At 40.4% G+C, this 17,584-nt stretch overlaps 1 protein-coding gene across 6 annotated transcripts in view; it reads right to left on the minus strand.

Annotated features, from left to right (window-relative positions):
- enox2 (ecto-NOX disulfide-thiol exchanger 2) overlaps positions 1-17,584 on the minus strand; it is a 199,959-nt gene that overhangs the window by 65,753 nt on the left and 116,622 nt on the right. For all 6 annotated transcript variants that reach the window (XM_087851780.1, XM_087851784.1, XM_087851781.1 and 3 more), the window contains one exon: positions 2,546-2,677. In XM_087851780.1, coding sequence (XP_087707906.1) covers positions 2,546-2,677 — 132 coding nt within the window. The remainder of the gene's footprint in view (positions 1-2,545; positions 2,678-17,584) is intronic.

Below are 17,584 nucleotides of genomic sequence, written 5' to 3' on the forward strand. Positions count from 1 at the left end.
CAGTAGGGGGCCATCAGTCCGCTTCACACATACACTTCAGCTGCAATATAGACTCTTGAAAAGATGTGTTTATGTCCACCTTCCAGCATTGGTCTTCATCTCAAATCTGTGTTGTTTATTCTGACTGAACCAGAGTCTGGTTTGTTTCCCCCTTGAACTGATTTGTTTGGAGAAGATCTTAAAACTGCATTCGTAGCTGGATGTTGACCAAAATGACCACCAAGTACACCAACTGAAAGGTACCAGTTTAGGCTACAAAGCTACCAAAGGTGGGGATGTTTTGCAGAAAATACAAACCTTATGCAGTCAGTCTTCCAGCAGCTGGAAAAGGAATTAAGGGCTGACCTTCTCTGTAACAAGTACATTGCTCTCTTGCCGTTTGGTTGGACAGAACTGTCTTCAAGACCTCATTCCTGTGTTTACTTTGCTGATGCTGCCCCAGACACAGAAGGAACCAATAAGCAGAATGAATGTTTTTTTGGCTGACTCTGTAAACAGAAATTAAATCAAGGAAACATGTATTTTTCACTCTTAGTCAGCACTATGGAACTTGTCTGGGATGGTCAGATCAGTGTTAAAACCTTCAAATAGGCAAAATCTGTCTGGTTTCCATCTTTCTGACACTTTTTTGGTGTCACTTCTGACTTCTCTTTTTCTTTACTGGAAAGACTTCTACTATATTTGAAATACGCAATGCCCGCGTCTGTGTGTGTTTCCCTTAATATTTCCCGAGGAGTGCATTTGGAAGACAGTTCGCCTCCAAGTGCATAAACGTGCGCGCGCACACACACAGCAGCCTGGCATATTTCAAATATGAAAGTGCATTTCAGCTAAGAAGTGGGAAGTGATTTATAAAAGGCTTTAGGGAAAGGCTTTCAACTGAGAAGAGAGAAAAGACATGGCAGAATAACTCCTCAGAGATGGAGAGTGGGAGGTTGCTGCTGAACCTAATGTTATAGATAGCAAAGCAATCGGTAAGGCTGGATATTTCAGCGGTAGATCAGCACACAGTAGCTCAACCTGGCGCATACAAAATGCACTTTGAGGTTGTAAGAGTGTGGGATAAATGAGCAAATAAATGAAATTTCACCGTTCTAATCCCCAAAACGGAGCGGTTGAAGCAGCTGCTTTTAAACCAGTGACTGATTTTTTGTCATTGCTTGTTGCTGAGCGATAATGCAGCAGATATAATACAATACATGCCTTTAGTGCTGATACTGGTGTATTTCATTAAAACAAAGGGAAAAACTATGAATGTGAATGTTCTTGTTTGATAAGCTGATACAGGTGTTTTGTTGTGTGTCCTGAGGACTAGTTCGGTAATAGTGTTTCATATGCATCCTTTAATGCATTTAATCAATGGAAAGCAGAGCGTACAGAAGGCTATCGGTGTCAGCGTGTACACAGATATATAGGCATATGTGAACCTGCATTTTATCAGTACACAGCCACCTGAAAAGGCTGCAAGGAAACGTTAACGTGCTAAAGGTGGAAGACAAAGAACGACTGATTCCAAGTAAACTCAGCATACATTTGTTTTTTAACAGTTCTTTTATAACTTGCATGAAGCAGAGTTTGAAAACAATAAAGCTCTTTTTAACTGATCCTAGTGGGATTGAGTCATATCAGCATCTGTCAGACAGACTTTGCTTGTGTGTATGCCATTTTGAAACAGATTACCAGCCTGCAATCCCATCTTGGTGACTCAGCTCATCCCGTTTAAAAAAAAGAAAGAAATATGCTTACTCTAAAATGACCAGTGCAGCCACACTGATGACAATCCACTTTGCTCCACAGCAGCAGTCAATCCACACTTGACAATGCAGTCAAAGAAAAAGAGCTACAAATCCACAAAGACCCCACGTCACACATTTTTGTTCTTACAATGACATTAAATGCTGAGCTTGAGATGCTTTGGAGGCAAACTCCAGGTAAAAACTTAGATTTGCTTTCATATAGCACTTTCCTTCCACTTAAAACGCTGTTGCCCATTGACACATACATGAATACATCAGTTTGACCCACACACTTAAACACTGATGACACTTCCACAAGAAGAAGCTGGAAATCTGACCAGTGAACATCTGATTACAGGTTGACCTGTTCCATCTCCGAGCTACAGCCACCTACACGCTGCCTTTTGTTCTCCAATTTGGTTTAATAATCTCATTATTTTTCCTTCTTTCAAAGGAAAACACCCAGAAGGAAAATACTGTAGCCATGATGAATAAAATAATTATCAAGGGAATGGATTAACAACTAGAGCTACATTTCTGAGGCGAGCACTTCAACATAAATCACCATTTTAGATGAGAAGAAATCAGGTAATTATGCCAACAACTGCAATAAATGCAATAATTCAATTCAACAAAAACAAACATACTTGGTGTATCTGGGAACTGCAGACAGCAAAATGATGTTTCCAGCATGTGTAAAACTCTGATGCAATTCAGCTGTGTTATACGAGGACAACTCCTCCCATATTTCATGCTACAGAGTTACATTTTCAACACAAGATTGGTTCTTATATGGAGAAATCTGGTACCTGGCATGAGTGGCTGTCCAGTTATTCCCATGGGAGGCATCCCCAGGTTATTCATAGCTGTCGCCCAGGCGTTGGGGTCTGACATCGGCATTGTAATCGAGTTGGAGTCCATTGTCATGTTGCAGATGCCTTCTGCAAAAGGACAAACACACACAAAAAGGGGAAAGCGTCAGTATCAGTCAAGTGACTTTTAAATCACCACGACAAAAGGGTAACGGCAGAAGAAGAGCCATGTTGTGGTGGAGACCGAGGTAAACGACTGTTTTTAAGTGTGCAGTGCTGTCGTGGCATGTCTGCAAAGTCTGTGTTCTGTCTGAGGCGAGGAGAGGCGAGGCGACGGTGACCCTGCAGTCAGTCTGACCACAGTGATTTCAGCAGCACTGTCACAGAGAATCTATTTTTCCTCGTCGTTTGTTCAGTTGGTGCACAGAGGTTCAACAGCCTGGCCTTTTGACACATTCTGCCTCTGTGAGTCTGCTGAAATGGCGCCAGACGCCTTAGTAAGGCACGAGAAGGATGGGGGTGGGGGGGTGGGGACACCAATAAGTTCTCCAATGAAAGATCTGAGCTTTCTTTTGCAACCACAGTAAGAAAATAAAGCGTAAAACAGGATCATCAAGGCGAGGAGCATAAATCTGCTACTAAACCTTGAAAAGCTGAAAAACTCCAACTTAGAAGGACAAATATGCACATTTCATCTCAAACAGACATCTCCAGATCCATGGTTTTGCTTCCAAGTGTTGCATAATAAATCAAGCATATTCTGGTCACCATAATAAAAAAAGTCAACATGAACACATGAAGCTCTTCTCTCCATCTGCCGTCTATCCGAGAGCCCTAAACGCTTCTGAATTCTATCCTGTGGTTGACCTTTTTCTCTCTGACAGACCTGTAAGTTGCTGCGACTGCAGCATGAATGCTCTTCTTTCCTGATGCCAAATCCAACAGTCCTAATAATGAGGAGAGCTGCACCCTGCACATACTTCACACCTCAGAAGGTCTGTGACAGAGCTGACTGTGGTGCTAACTGTCTGCTCTGCGTGCACGAATGTGTGTCTGACGAACAACAACTGCTATATTGGTATTCCTGGTGTTCACACACAGCTGGGAATGTGGAATAATGCCGTGCGCCTCTTTCCTCTCAGAGCTGCTAATTTCAGACCCGTCTGCTGCCATAGAGAGGCCTGATAAAACCCACATTGTGTGTGTCGCTGTGATAACGCTGCTGACGAGGACTTCGCAGGCTTGTTAACGAACACAACCCTATTAACTGGGGACACTTTTGAGGCGTTGGAATAAAGGAAGAGAAGAGTGGCTGTGAGCTCTGGTGAACAGCTGTGCTGCAGTTTACAGTACAGAAACCTACAGCGCTAACACAACACACACCCGGGGCTGACAGGTGACAGCCTCAGCTGAACAGTCCTCTTGCCTGGTTAAATAAAAACCAGCTTACAGCATGGTCTTTCTCTGATCTGTTCCAACTGTAAAACCACACATACGCAGACTGTTACAGACTCAGTGGTAGTCTTTTCTGAGTTTCCTGTGATGGGCGGGGCTTTGAACAAGAGGGGAGAACTGCAGGAGGCCTTTCATTTTTTTCTAGATGTTTTTTTCTGCCCAACACTCTAAAAAGTACTTTTAAATCCTCACTAAAGGTCAGTGTACTTCTTGATTGTGGTGCTCACATTCAAACTATCGTGCATTTGTATCAAGAGGCAGGTCAGCTACAGTAGCCTGCTCCAGTCTTTTGCTGCCCATCCTGCATCGAACCACCCTGCTATCCACCGTCTCAGAAACATACACTCTGTCCTTCATAAATCAATTCGATTTTTCTGACTTGCATCCCCTGTATGTCAATATTTAAAGGAGTTTTAATTTTGTTATGACCCTAAGGACAGGCCTCGGCTCCCCCTGAAGCAATCATCCTACACCATCGCATCGATGTAAGCGATCTTCAGGGAGAAGCGGCAAACAACTGCTGAAGGATCGACACAGGGAGACACACGTGTGCGAGCACACACCAAGAAACAGATAAACACAGTGCACAAGTTCACCTTGGCAGAAAAGAGGAAAGGGAGCCTGGGATAATGGAGCCAATAACAGAATCAATGTTGGTAAATATTTTTAACTGGAAACATGGATTAGAGCACTCTGCTGTGCAGCCAATTGTCTGCATGGAATAAAAAGTGCCTAAATAACTTTACGAGTATTCATCAAGGTCAAATGACTTTAAAGGGAAAACTTATAGCAACTTATATATAGTTTCAGCTCTTAGCTTGAGTAACATGTGTGCACCACATAAAGTTGAACCTTTAATGAAGATCCCTGTGCCTAATATACCGAGTCCAGTTACGAGCGTCTAGCTTCAGCAAGGCCTATTCACAGCATGTCCCCAAATCTTATCTGATTTGATTATTAATCACTAAATTATTATCCAAAAAAGCTCCAAAATTCACAGCAACAGCTTGAACAACTTAGATGAAAATTGGGAAGGTCAAATTTCTTTTTCTGCATAAAAATGATTAACAATCGCTTTGTATTCTTACTGATTTGTTAAGCAGCAAAACTCTAAATGATGACTGCATGCTAACAGTAACAAATACTAATGGACATGCTGTGAAAAGACCAACATGTGTGCAACTCCACATCAGTATGACACATGTCTGTATTACGGATTTCGCCAGTGGCAATTAGAGCAATAGCGATTTGGATTCAGCCGGGGTCCACCCGTTCCAAGTCTTTCCTGACTCTCTCCGCGGGCTGTGACCAGCTTTTAGCTTCGCTAAAAGGTCCCCCAGGAGGCAGATAGGAAATTAAGTCATTTAAAGGCCCATTGGCCGTAAGCCCCAACAGCAGGCACAGGGACGCTGGGGGCCATTTAGTCTAAAATGCACACGGTTTTAACAGCTAACTACAGGTTTATTACAGCCCCTAGAGAGTGAATTCAAGAGGGAGCATAAAAGATACGCAGCAGAGACAAAAAACAGAAAGAACAGGTCACTTAATAGACGTGATGCTGACGAGACAAAAGGACGGAAAAGTAGAAAATGGAACCGAACTTCAAAATTGCACCAAATAAAGCGCAGAGGACTGATGATAGTCATTACCACAAAGTAGGAACAGCAAAAACCTACAATCATGTTTATATTATTCCATTGCTGGACACAAAGTGGTTGAGCTGACAGATAAGCACATTTAAAGTTCACTGCATGTCCTCCAACCAAATGAAAAACCAATACCCCAAATATTTGTTCCAGACTATGTTCTTGTTAGTTTCAGGCAAAAACATTGGAAGAGAAATCTGACACTTTCATCAAGAATCATGAGTACAGTAACATATATTTATAAGGAAAGAAAAAATGACTGACCTACAAGCCTTTAATGCAGAATATGTGCAGAACAACTGATGCATCTTTAACCTTAAACCTCTCCCGAAGTCTCCTGAGGTCTGTGTGTTTATCTGCAACTGAGTATGTGAGATAAATAATAAAAAAACGACTTCATATGTGAAAAATACTCAGAGCCTAAAACCACCAAGATCAGACTTACGCAATAGTAGAAAATCTCCTTTTGAGGACAATTTGTACGACTTTATCTTTGATAAATTATGAAAACCTTCTCAAAACGGATAAATCGGTTCATAAAGATCACTATTTTCTCAATTACTTACGTGACTAACATACACAGGCACATATACGTGCAGAGTGTGTGTGTTTAATAATGCATGACTGCCCTTCTTTCTGCGTCTTTGATCTGTTAATTATGATAAAACTAGTAGGGGTCTGGTGATTAGTGGTAGCAAAGGCAAAAATGCCCAGAGTGTTATACTGCACTGCGTCTCACTTAGGACCAAAAAAGACGACAACAAAGTGAAGATGTAAAGATGACAGACAAGGCCTGAAGACAGTCTGGCCTCATGGGGGGGGAAAGGGGTAAGAAAGTCCCTGTGCTGTTTCACTTTCGATCACCTCGCTGTTTCTGATACATAAAATCATTAATGAGGAGTGCTGAGAGACAATCTCAGATTTTCAGATCTGTTAGGTTAGTTTGACATTTAATCATTTAGCACTGCTGGTGATGTCGAGACAGAGATTATTATTGCACTTGTGTCCATGACGTTTCCCCAGACATTAGCTTTATTTGAAGAAAAATAAGGAGAAATATTATTTTTTAGATTTTACAGCAATACAAAAGCCAAACTGTGTTAAATACAGAAGCTGCTGTCAAATAGCTACAAACTACAAGATTCATGGATCTGTACGGTGACGTAGGAAGAAATTTCATCACCCGGCAAACGTGAATAAGAGGCAACCTCGGGCATTGTTTATTGGACAGAGGGCTAAACAGAGCCTTAAAATGTTAACCATAATGCAGAGCTGCTGAAAATAGACGTTACAAAATACTCCCAGCAACTGACTGCAAATAAATTCATTGCAATTTGATGGCTGAGAGTATCTTTGTGTCCAACAGGTGAGTGTGGGTGTAGTGAGGTGGTGGCAGCGCAGGTTGTCAAATCAAATTACGGACTCTAAAATTGGATTGGAAAAACTAACCCCAACACCAATTCTCAGCAGAGGTGAAATTCCAGCTCCACAAAAAAATACTAAGAGACCAATGCATATCTAATGACTAATGCATAATGTATATTATAGTCCAATCAAGCGCTCGCGCTTATAAAGACTCCACTGCTTAATCAAAGTGCAGAAAATACGACTTTCTCTACAGAATGTTTAAATAAAGCTATTTCCTTATAAAAATGTGCCAATTTTTAACTGATAAAGGAAAACGGGCTCGTTGTTCACTACAAACCACATGAAACTGTCGCCACAAAGCAAAAACAGTCAAACTGCAACACCCTTATGTACTGATGCTGCAAAGATTTTTCCTTTTAATAAACACCTTCTTTTATAATATCTGTAAGACTACGAAGTGTTGATCATGCGCTGACCCATAATAACGTAAGAATCACAGTTCAATATTTTCATTCTAGCTATGAATTACTGTTATTGTAGCCCTGCGAGCACACTAGTGAGAGCAAAGACTCAACAAAAGCTGCTATTGTTGCTAATATGTTTGTAATAAAAATGATAAAACCCATGCTTTAATTCGCTCATCCCAACAAGTCATCCACGCTGAGTGTAACTGGATAATACTGCTGACATAATAAACCAACAAATTACTGCTGCTCTCTCATGACTCCAACAAGCTTTGCTCAGCAAGTACAGCTAAATGCCTAATTTCAATTCCCCAAATGAGTTTCATCGCTGGATTTGAAATGGCTCAATGCTGCTGTTGTGTCTTTTAAGAAAATATTGCATGATTAGACTGCGCTATGAAGCAAAGATGCCACACTAGCGCACATCGGGGGGGTTAAAGAGCCATAAACCCACAATATGACAAGTGGCAATGACTGAGAAACAGAAAGAGACGCGGTGATGCACAGTGGACATCAGCATTTATCTCACTAAAAGAGGTCTTTCTGAAGACTGCAGTGATAGGCATATTACTTATAGTAAACAACTTCAATGTCTACTTCCTTATCTCGAGCTATTTTATACAAATAGAGCAGAGGCCCTTGTGTTTGTGTCAATGTTGTCAAGGAGGAACATCCGTTCCTGGACAGGAGCATGGCTCTTCCCCTCCTTATCGGGTTGAGAGAGGTGACAGACAAGAACAGATTACTCCGGCATCTCGGGGCGGGGTAAGAGGGATGGGAGATAAAAAGCATGAAGGAGAGAAAAAGAGATCACAAACAGAGTTGAAACCTGACCACATCAATATTATCAAGGCATTCTCAATAATGCGATGGGGACTGGGGCCTCTATCGGATGCTTGTAAAGTATCGTGTGTCTCTAAAGCTGCTTGGTAAGGAAATCAATGTAGACTCTCTTCCACACTTTCTTTGGAGGTTCCTGAAATTTATAATTTACTGGTTTGCATTGTTGGATGAAATTGTGCAAAAGCTCCAAACTCACAATGCAGATTTCTGCAGTGCTTTCCCACACACATGTGATTCTGAGTTTTATGCTGAGATGATAGCGGTGGATGCATCTGTACACCACCAAGCAAAACAAAATTCAACTTAAAGAGCTGCACAATCACTTCTGTTGCAGAATCTTTGCTACATCGGCGTCAGCTCTGGTAAGCAACAGCAGGCAAATGATTTAGTTGTTGCTTCCTCCCAATGCTTTTGGGATCTGCCTCTTCTCCCCTTGACTGCTAGCTCCTTAATTACTGCAACACAAAACAATATCTGCTGTCCAATAAATATCAGACTTCTGAGGAGCCTGAAATAAATCAGAAACCATAATGCTGGCAAACATTTACAGCTGCAGAACAATTCCATATCAAAGTTACCCAGGTCTGCTGCTGTAATGGTCCACTTGCCCAGTTCTTACTGAAACTAACATTTTTCCTGTGTATTGACTGATGACAACTCTATGAAGGAAACATTAAAAGCACTAGACAAAAAATTTGGGCAAATTATACATTTTAGCTGGAAGGGTGCTGACCCCGTGAAGCGGCCTTGGATTGGTGTAGAAAGTGGATAAACGGATGGATTTATGGATGGCTGGGAATAAATACAACAATCAAGTTGTTCCCCTTCCTCTGCCATACACCACTCAGAAGTTATTCTTTGGCAAAACATCAAATGCATTGTGTTACTTTGGAAGTTAACACACAATCGATTATTCAGAATCTCTTTAATCATCACAACTGAAAACATCCTCAGCTGAAATATTGCTGGAAGCAGAAGAAGTGCTGCAGGCCTGACAGGACGCAGGAGTGAACTGATTGTAGACTTTAATGATGAAACAACAGCTGCTGCTAATCTGTAGGAATGATGATCTCTGAAAGACAGGAAGTCACTTTAATGAACATATCTACAGAGAAAGCCAATATCGTTCTGTCCACTGTGTGGATTTGCCCAATTACAGAGAAGCAGATTATTTTCCTGCATTTCTGTCACACCTGGGACAAAAAACACGAGCTGGGAAATCTGTGAGACTAACATTAGGAATGGAAGCAGGGCTGCGTCTTCGTTTTCATTTCTTGGCCTATTAATTTGAACATGCACAATGAATCACTGACGCGATATATAATGTAAAACTCTATTGCCAGCTTATTAATTTAAACATGAACAATGAACCAGCGAAGCACTACGTTAAAGTGTATAAAGGCTGACGCATGGCGTACGCAATGTTTGTGAGGTGCATTTCATTCCAGATACCTCTCTGGCGTTTAGACGGCACCCGTTAAAAAACACCAAGTCCTAGATCTCATTACTGAGCGGAAGAAATGGCTTCTCATTTTAATGTGCAAATGATGTACAGCGCCTATTCCAGTGTCCTGGAGGGGGTATGAGCGACAGCGGCAGAGACTATGAATCTGGAATATTTTAAGCTGGCCGAGCTGTCACGTCATTAAATACTGATTTGCGAGTAGGTAATCTAACGGTACAGATGTGAAGAAACGCAGTAATACAAGAACATCAATCTCAAGGAGCGAGATGTAATAGGCAATTTGCTCATTTCAAGTTGTGCAAAAGAAAAATGTGAAAATGGTATTAAATCCTCCGGGATCTGTGCCACCAATTTATGTGCTACACAAAGTTAAGTGCTTAAATAACAAACTACTTGAACCAGATGAACTATGCTTCACCCTACATGCGTTTTCTCAACGCACAATGAGGGTTCATTACAACATCTTTTTACTTTTGTTCTCATATTTCCACAAATAGCGGGCAGTCATATAATTATTTCCTCTTTTTAATTTAGGATATATGCAGTTTCACATGGAATGAAGCTTTGACATGATGGGTTTGCATTTGCCCAGTTAAAGTTATCATGTTATGCAGTTAAGACTGTTGCAAGTTTATTAAAACAACTCAACTGTTTTAATAAAGAATCAGAGCACTACTTTGACATTTTTATTTAGAAAAGCATTTGATTAATTTCTTCTTATGCTGTTTTTATAGTTTTATTGTTTTATTTACTGTTATATTGTTTTTATAATCCCATTTCCTGAGTTGGAAAGCACTTTGTGATTTTTATCTGTGAAAAGCGCTATATAAATAAATTTTACTTACTTCGAGCTCACACTCGTGAATCAGCCACGGTGTCTAATGGTGAACTCACGTGTCACAGCTCAACTGTTGTCACGGTGCCAGATTTCAATATCTAGGACACAACCTTATACTTGATGTCATTTTTGATAGCACATGTGGAATGACAAAAAAATTAAGAAGTATTATTTATTCATTCTTTTTAACAATTAAAACAATCAAACAATAACATCGGTGCAGAAACGGTGGCACTATTTTTAAGTCATCTGAGGCAAAAAATAAAGAAAGACACTCATAACTGTGAGGCATCTGCAGCAGTATTATTATTAGCAACATTTTGGCAGTGCGTAACAACAGGAAAGGACGGTGTTTCAGGCTGAGGCAGAGCTGCTCGTATGACTTGGCACTACAGTTCCTTGCTGAGCAATCAGAGTTGATATGATACACACTGCACACATCTGTTGTCACATCTGGGACTTTAAGAGAAACACTTTTTGGACACAAATAATTATGTTATCCTGTTAAATTATGATAATGGCCTTTTTATAAGCTTAGACAAATCACCGCTTACTTGCCTCCGAGCTACACAAAATGCTGCTGCTGCCCAACTATCAGCACCTCTTAAGCTCACATTAGTTCTACTTTATATTCTTCACAGTAGCACCCAGTAGATTTTAGGATTTACTTTACAATTCCTGTAGTTAAATACAGAGCACCACAGGGACAAGTCCCAAGTTATTTGTCTCAGCTTCCTATTAAACTCACTCAGGCTCAGAACGTGTTGGTTGTGACCGGGAGGCGGGAGGGGGGGGGCAGCTTTTCAGCCTGTGGCTCAGAGTTTACTCTAACTTTGGTTAGCCGACTCTGTGGACTCTGCTTTCATATTTAAGGTCTTTTTTTAAAATACTTCTTGAGTCACTGTTTTCAGTCTTCTTTCCTTTAGTGTATTTTTATGGGGTTTTGGATTCCTGCTAACTTTTTTTAGCTTTCCATTTAATTTCTAATATTCTTAATTTGTTATTATTTTGATTGTACATCACTTTGTAACAATATATGCCTTCAAAGTGCTTTACAAATAATCTTTACTTACTGATTAATGTTACAGATGGGCATGCTCCAACATTAGTGTTATTGTTTTATTAATTAGCCACAGGCGCTAGCTGCTACCTTTATGATAACTCAACAGATGGCTAATGTAACATTCTGCATGTCTGGCATAAACGAGTATTTGTCCCCTTGCTCAATATACGCCTGAATGCAAAGTAAGAACCACTAAATCCAAGCAACATGTTCTGTATGTCGCCAGACTCCACAGGTTTCCTTTGAAAGCGACAGAAAGTGTCCAGGCAGTTTAGAGTTCTTGGAGTAGCTGGGAAACAGGATGTTGTTCCGGTTGACCACACTCGGTGACGCTGCGGCCTGGTCTGTGTATGTTTTTCTTTTGTTTTTCCTGAGAGTCTGTGTTTGGGTGTCCAGTGGCTTAAAAGCCAAACACTTCTGGTAAAAATCATCAGGGTGACAGAGATGAATGTGACACATACTGTAAGGCACCAGTGAGAGCAGTCACAGATCATGTCCTCCTAAACAGGCCTCGGGTCAGACCAGAAATGCGCCACCCTGACTCTGTAACAGCGCTCTCGCTCTTCTTATTATTTAATCTTTTTATTTAATCTTTGGTAAGCATGCACTGAAAATACCAATACTTTTAATCAGACTTTAGATCAGCTTTTTTGACGTGATGATAGCTGGGACAGGCTGCGATGACCTAAGTGAATAAGCGGTAAAGAAAACAGATGAATGAATGGTAACAATTAAAAACTATTACAGTGTTTGCTTGCCTGATTACAATGGGAAAATAAGTGAGACGTAATTGGGGGAAAGTCCTGGAGCGCTTTCACGACAGCTTAGTACAAAGCGTACGTGTCGTTATGTATTAAAAATGAAATTCAAGCGGTGTTTAACTTTCCTGTGACCTAATCTACTTCTACTTCACATTACTGCGCTCAAGCAGAAATGTCAAAGCATTTAATGTATATATTATTATGGACATTGATAAAATAAGACACCCAGAATCATGTACATATTAAATGAACTCTCTTATTCATTAATAATCGTGTCAAAATGTTACTTATGAGCAATTTGTATAACTTTGATCTCTCCTGCAGAGGCTGTACGTTCACCTGGAAACAATCACGTACGTGGAGAAACAACAGTAGTTGAGCTTCATTTAAACTCAACATCAAAGGTAAGTCCATAAGGTGAGACAGCTGAAATAAAACACGACTTCAGACAAAAGCTGAAGAGCTTTAATTTATACCACAGAGGAAACATTAAACACTACAGCTTCTTACTGTCTCGCACTGGTTCACAGACAGACCAGAGGAGAACAGACCCATTAATGAGTTTTCTCTGTAATGCAACTATTCCAGGAAAAACGGCCACACAAGAAATTAGGAGCTTAGAGCAGGTAGCTAAGCATCACTGTCATTACTATATCCTTAAAATGAGGAGTCAACATTTATGAATTTGTTTCTGACTTCATCTAGGTATGTTGTTACAGCATCAGACCTTGGTCATGTCCAAATTCATGGGCTGCATCCTCCTGAGGACCCGGCCTTCGCGGTCTATGTGGGCCGGGTCCTCAGAAGGTCGGGTAGGCTGGAAGTAAACGGCTGTGAAATTGGACGGTCTCGCCTTCTGATTAGCGTCACCGCTGTCTCGGTGGAGTTTAATAAACTCAGCCGTCTGCTCCTTGCTATCTAAAATATAACAGGACACTGGTGTAAACTCTCGACTGATGTGAAAATGATGTGCCGGGAGTTGTGCCGTTCTCGGCGGCTTCAGTGACCCTCGAGCTCCCTGCTTGCTATCGAGCTGGTGGGTAGCAGACGTCTCCGAAAACGTCGAAGCACTTTTGCAAATATGCGATATCCTGATAAACCGAGCAGATATTTGATGTTTACACAGCTACATTCTCGCCTGAAAATATGTTAAAAGTTTATTTTGTGACCCAGAAAGATTAGTAAGAGTAATTTTAAAACTTAGTAGCGGCCGCCATTGTTGGAAACTGGAGTTTGGCTGGGCCGCGCTATGAATTCTGGGATATGGTGGGCCACGAAGGACACACCCGACCCATCCTTCAAATTCGGGGAAAAGGAGGACGCATTTGTCGGCTGCATTCGGAGGAGTCTACGAATTTGGACAGCCTTCTGCGCGTCGCTGTGACGTAATCGGTCTCAGGAAGAAGCAGCCCATGAATTTGGACACGATTATATGCAGCCTTTACAAAGCAAAAGATCTAACAGGTCCAAAAGTTGGTTGATTAAAGCCAAAAACAACGTATTAAACACTTACGTGCTCGGAGAATACAGCTATGATGATCTGCCACCATATAAACAAAATTAAGCTGAAATTGAATTCAACTTTTCAGTTAAAAAAGTTTAAATTTTAAGTGCATGAATTAACATTAAATATTTGTATTGATGGCCTCTGGTTCAGAAAGGTGGGCCTTGGCTCTCCACTCTAAATTAAAATGACATCTGAACATTGCTAAGTCAACAATCTACTCTTGTAAAGGGAGGTTAACTCTGACACTCCCAGCTCTCTGTTTGCCACGGCCAACTAACTGAAACAAAAAAAAGTAGGTGCCACTAATCGGCATATGAAAATATGTTAAAATGCAATCATGCAGACCAATTGTCAGAATTTAAATTGTTCAAAGGAAACGTGTCAAATGTCTTTCACATACTGCATATCTATATTTTGAAATTCTACAACTTCAAGAAACGCTAACGTTAATTAAAAACAGAAAACGTCATCTTGGTGGTTTCTGAGTTGGCTCACTCCCCTCTAATATGTATGAAAGTGTCTCTAATGACTAAACCATGATGCCAAATCAAAAGAAAGCGAAAACCAAGGATCAGTGAAAAATGCTGCCAACTGAGGATGGATCAGATGGCAACTTGGACAAGGGGAAGAAAAAAAAATGGCAAGCCTCCAGTTTTAGGGGAAAAACAATGCATAAAATCCCAATTGTACTACAGCCTGTAGTTCAAAGCTGGTTACATCTGATGAGAAACTGAACAGCTGTGCAGTATAATTGATCCCACATGTGATGTCAAGCACACAGTCTAAGGCAAAACCCCCCAAAAACATCTCTCTGTGCTCAGTCACTGGAGGTTGGTGCTGCTGCAGACAACAGGCAGTAGTAAGCCTGGCATTCCTGGATGTACTATGAAACCTATTGACGTGCAACTTGATATCGCTCTTGGTGATTCAATTAAAAATCTGAACCTCCTTCTGCTACTCACTGCACAATAAGAGAAGTGGAAGATATTATTTTGAAAATTAAATTGTTAAAACAGTGCTACAATCAATACGATGGCCTCTATAACGGCCTTCTGAGACCTTCCTTTCAGAATGCAAACACTTTCGCCTCTTTGTATTTGCCGTTCAGCCCTTTAACACTCTTGTAAACATCATCTCAACACAGAAGAGGGTTAAAAAGAAAGAACATACTTGATACTGGCGTTTACTGCCCTTCAAATAAAGCTTTCCCCTCTAACCCCGATTTATCTTTACTGCACAGACACACAATTAGCTATGGATCTTATTTATTGTTCTGAAACACAAGCTTAAAGGTGCCCCCACCCCTCCCTTCTTTAAGGTAAACTGTAGCATGACAGCAGAGGAAAACGTAAAACAAAGGTAGCGTCAAGAGAAATCTGCAGCCTTTTTTCCATCCTCATGTTTCACAGGCAGAAATCTCAAGAGTGACCAAGTGTGAAGTTCAGAGGGCCTTATTAATCTCCTCAGTAGTGTCAGCGCTCACGTCTTTTATCATCCCAAGAGGATAAGCAGGAGAAAAGGATACCCTAAGTAAAGATTTATGTGAGTGTTTATATAGAGCAAATATACAGTATATATTAATAAATTTGAAAAGCTTAAAGAAAACTTGATAAGATGCCAGGCAGCCAGAGGTAGACCTCGATCAGAGGATGTGAGTTAGGGAAGAGATTATGCTATAGATGAAACATAAAAACCAAACCTATAAAACATGTCTTCTCACGGTAGTACAGTTTTAATAGGTGAATATTAAAACATAACACACTGTGATACATAAAGTGAATGCGCTGACCGCTATCCAAGCACCTCAAAGTTTTGGCACTGATACTTTGCAGTCAGCCTGTGCCCAGTTTGAAGCCTTTAGTTCGTTGTTTAAAAGTAGTCATTATGCAGCCAAACCCTCGTTTAGTACAAGAGACATAAACTGAATGTAGTTATTGATGCCTGAAGGACAGCTTGACAACTCTGAGAAAGAAAAACAAGTTGAAGCGCTTCATATAATCCCTTTTCTTTCTTCTTTGAAGTTTAAACTGTCAGAACTAGAGACCAGGGCCTGAGAAAGAAAACAAAAAAAAGTTGTATGACTGTCATGCTTTGTTGCGGTAACAGTGCTTTAGGTCCCCATCGCTTGTTATGCCATTCTTGGAAAGAAAATGTGTTTGATGGTCGTACTCAACAGCTGGAACAGTCCTGAAGCAAACTGTAAAACAATTACAAGCCTCTGACAGAGTGTTTGTCTCCATCAGTTCAGCCTAAAGATAAAGATAAAGTCCACTGAGTTATCTTAAAGAGTCAGTTTTATATAGTTTCATTGGCATTTGTAAAACCTTTATAATTACATAAAGTCACTAAGAAAAAATTGTTCAGGCACAATTTCATAACTTGTTGACAGCGAATGCTTTTAACAACAAGTATTTGTATGATCGATTTCATTCAAACCAAACCATGTGATAACCAGTCTACTTACATCAATTTAAATTTGATGGCAAGATTTGTTGGCAAATAATTTGTTGTCGCCATGGCAATTATAGCTCGCACTCAGTCACTTACTCATTAGTGTAAGTCAGGTGATTCCAAATGTGACTGTTATTGGCCACATGGATAGCTTGTTATTCTGGCTCCATATAAAGAAACACCAAATCACCGATAGTCAACAGAGAGCTGTGTGTAAGGAGATATCAGAGAGGCAGAGAAGGCCATTGGGTATTCAACACTGTTCTTGTTCAATTTTGTTAAACGCTAAACTTTATTGAGTCACATTTGGTCGTTGACCTGAAATCTTCAATCAGAATGAAAAAATTTGCCCTTTAAAAAAATGTTACCTTTAGGAGAAAATATAAGAAAAAACAATTTTTTATGTGTACATGGTCAACAATAAACCTTGAAGCAAAAAAATGTATGGTGTTTTCTCTGCTGTTGCTAGGTAGAATAGTAGGCAAAGAAAAAGGTGTGAAACAAATCTTTCAGATTGACAGATAACAATTTACTGTGAAGCTGAACTCCAGTGACACTGGACTCAGAATCCTGGTACCTGTCAGCAAAAGCATTTGTTTGAGACATCTACAAACAATGGCATTAGACAAACTCTGGGAGCTGTAGCAAGTTTCACATTGAAACTCTGCCTGGCAAAGTCGCTTATGTATATAAAAACAGAAGCATAATTACTTCCTGAAGATCAATCAAAAAAAATTATACGGACTGCAAGAAACGATGGCCCGCAGTTCAAGGAAGGCAGAAAGGAAGTAAAGTCAAGAGGAGTGTAGAAACTTTAGTCAGAGTTTGGAAAGCATTAATTACTTGGATTTTGAGGCTAAGGACACAATAGTGCAAAAATGTCTTTATCAGCAGTTCCAGCTCATACCCATGAGACCTCAGGCTACTTCTGCCAGCAAAAACATCTGCTAAATCTATGAGTATAGCCTGAAATATGTCCAAATAGACCAGAATTTCTGCAGAAAGAAAGTGGCCTGGATTTAGCACAGTCAGCTGCACAAGAATGAGTAAAGACCTGGGATAAGGTGGAAACAAATGTGCATCTTTGTGACATGACTATCCCAGGAACAAATTAAGTTTAGCGTTGTTAATGACAGCATGGACCTGTAAAGATTTATGGTCCGGCAAATATGTCC

Source organism: Neolamprologus brichardi, chromosome 2 (assembly GCF_056152115.1).
Source record: "Neolamprologus brichardi isolate AB-2024 chromosome 2, ASM5615211v1, whole genome shotgun sequence".
Lineage (NCBI taxonomy): Eukaryota > Metazoa > Chordata > Actinopteri > Cichliformes > Cichlidae > Neolamprologus > Neolamprologus brichardi.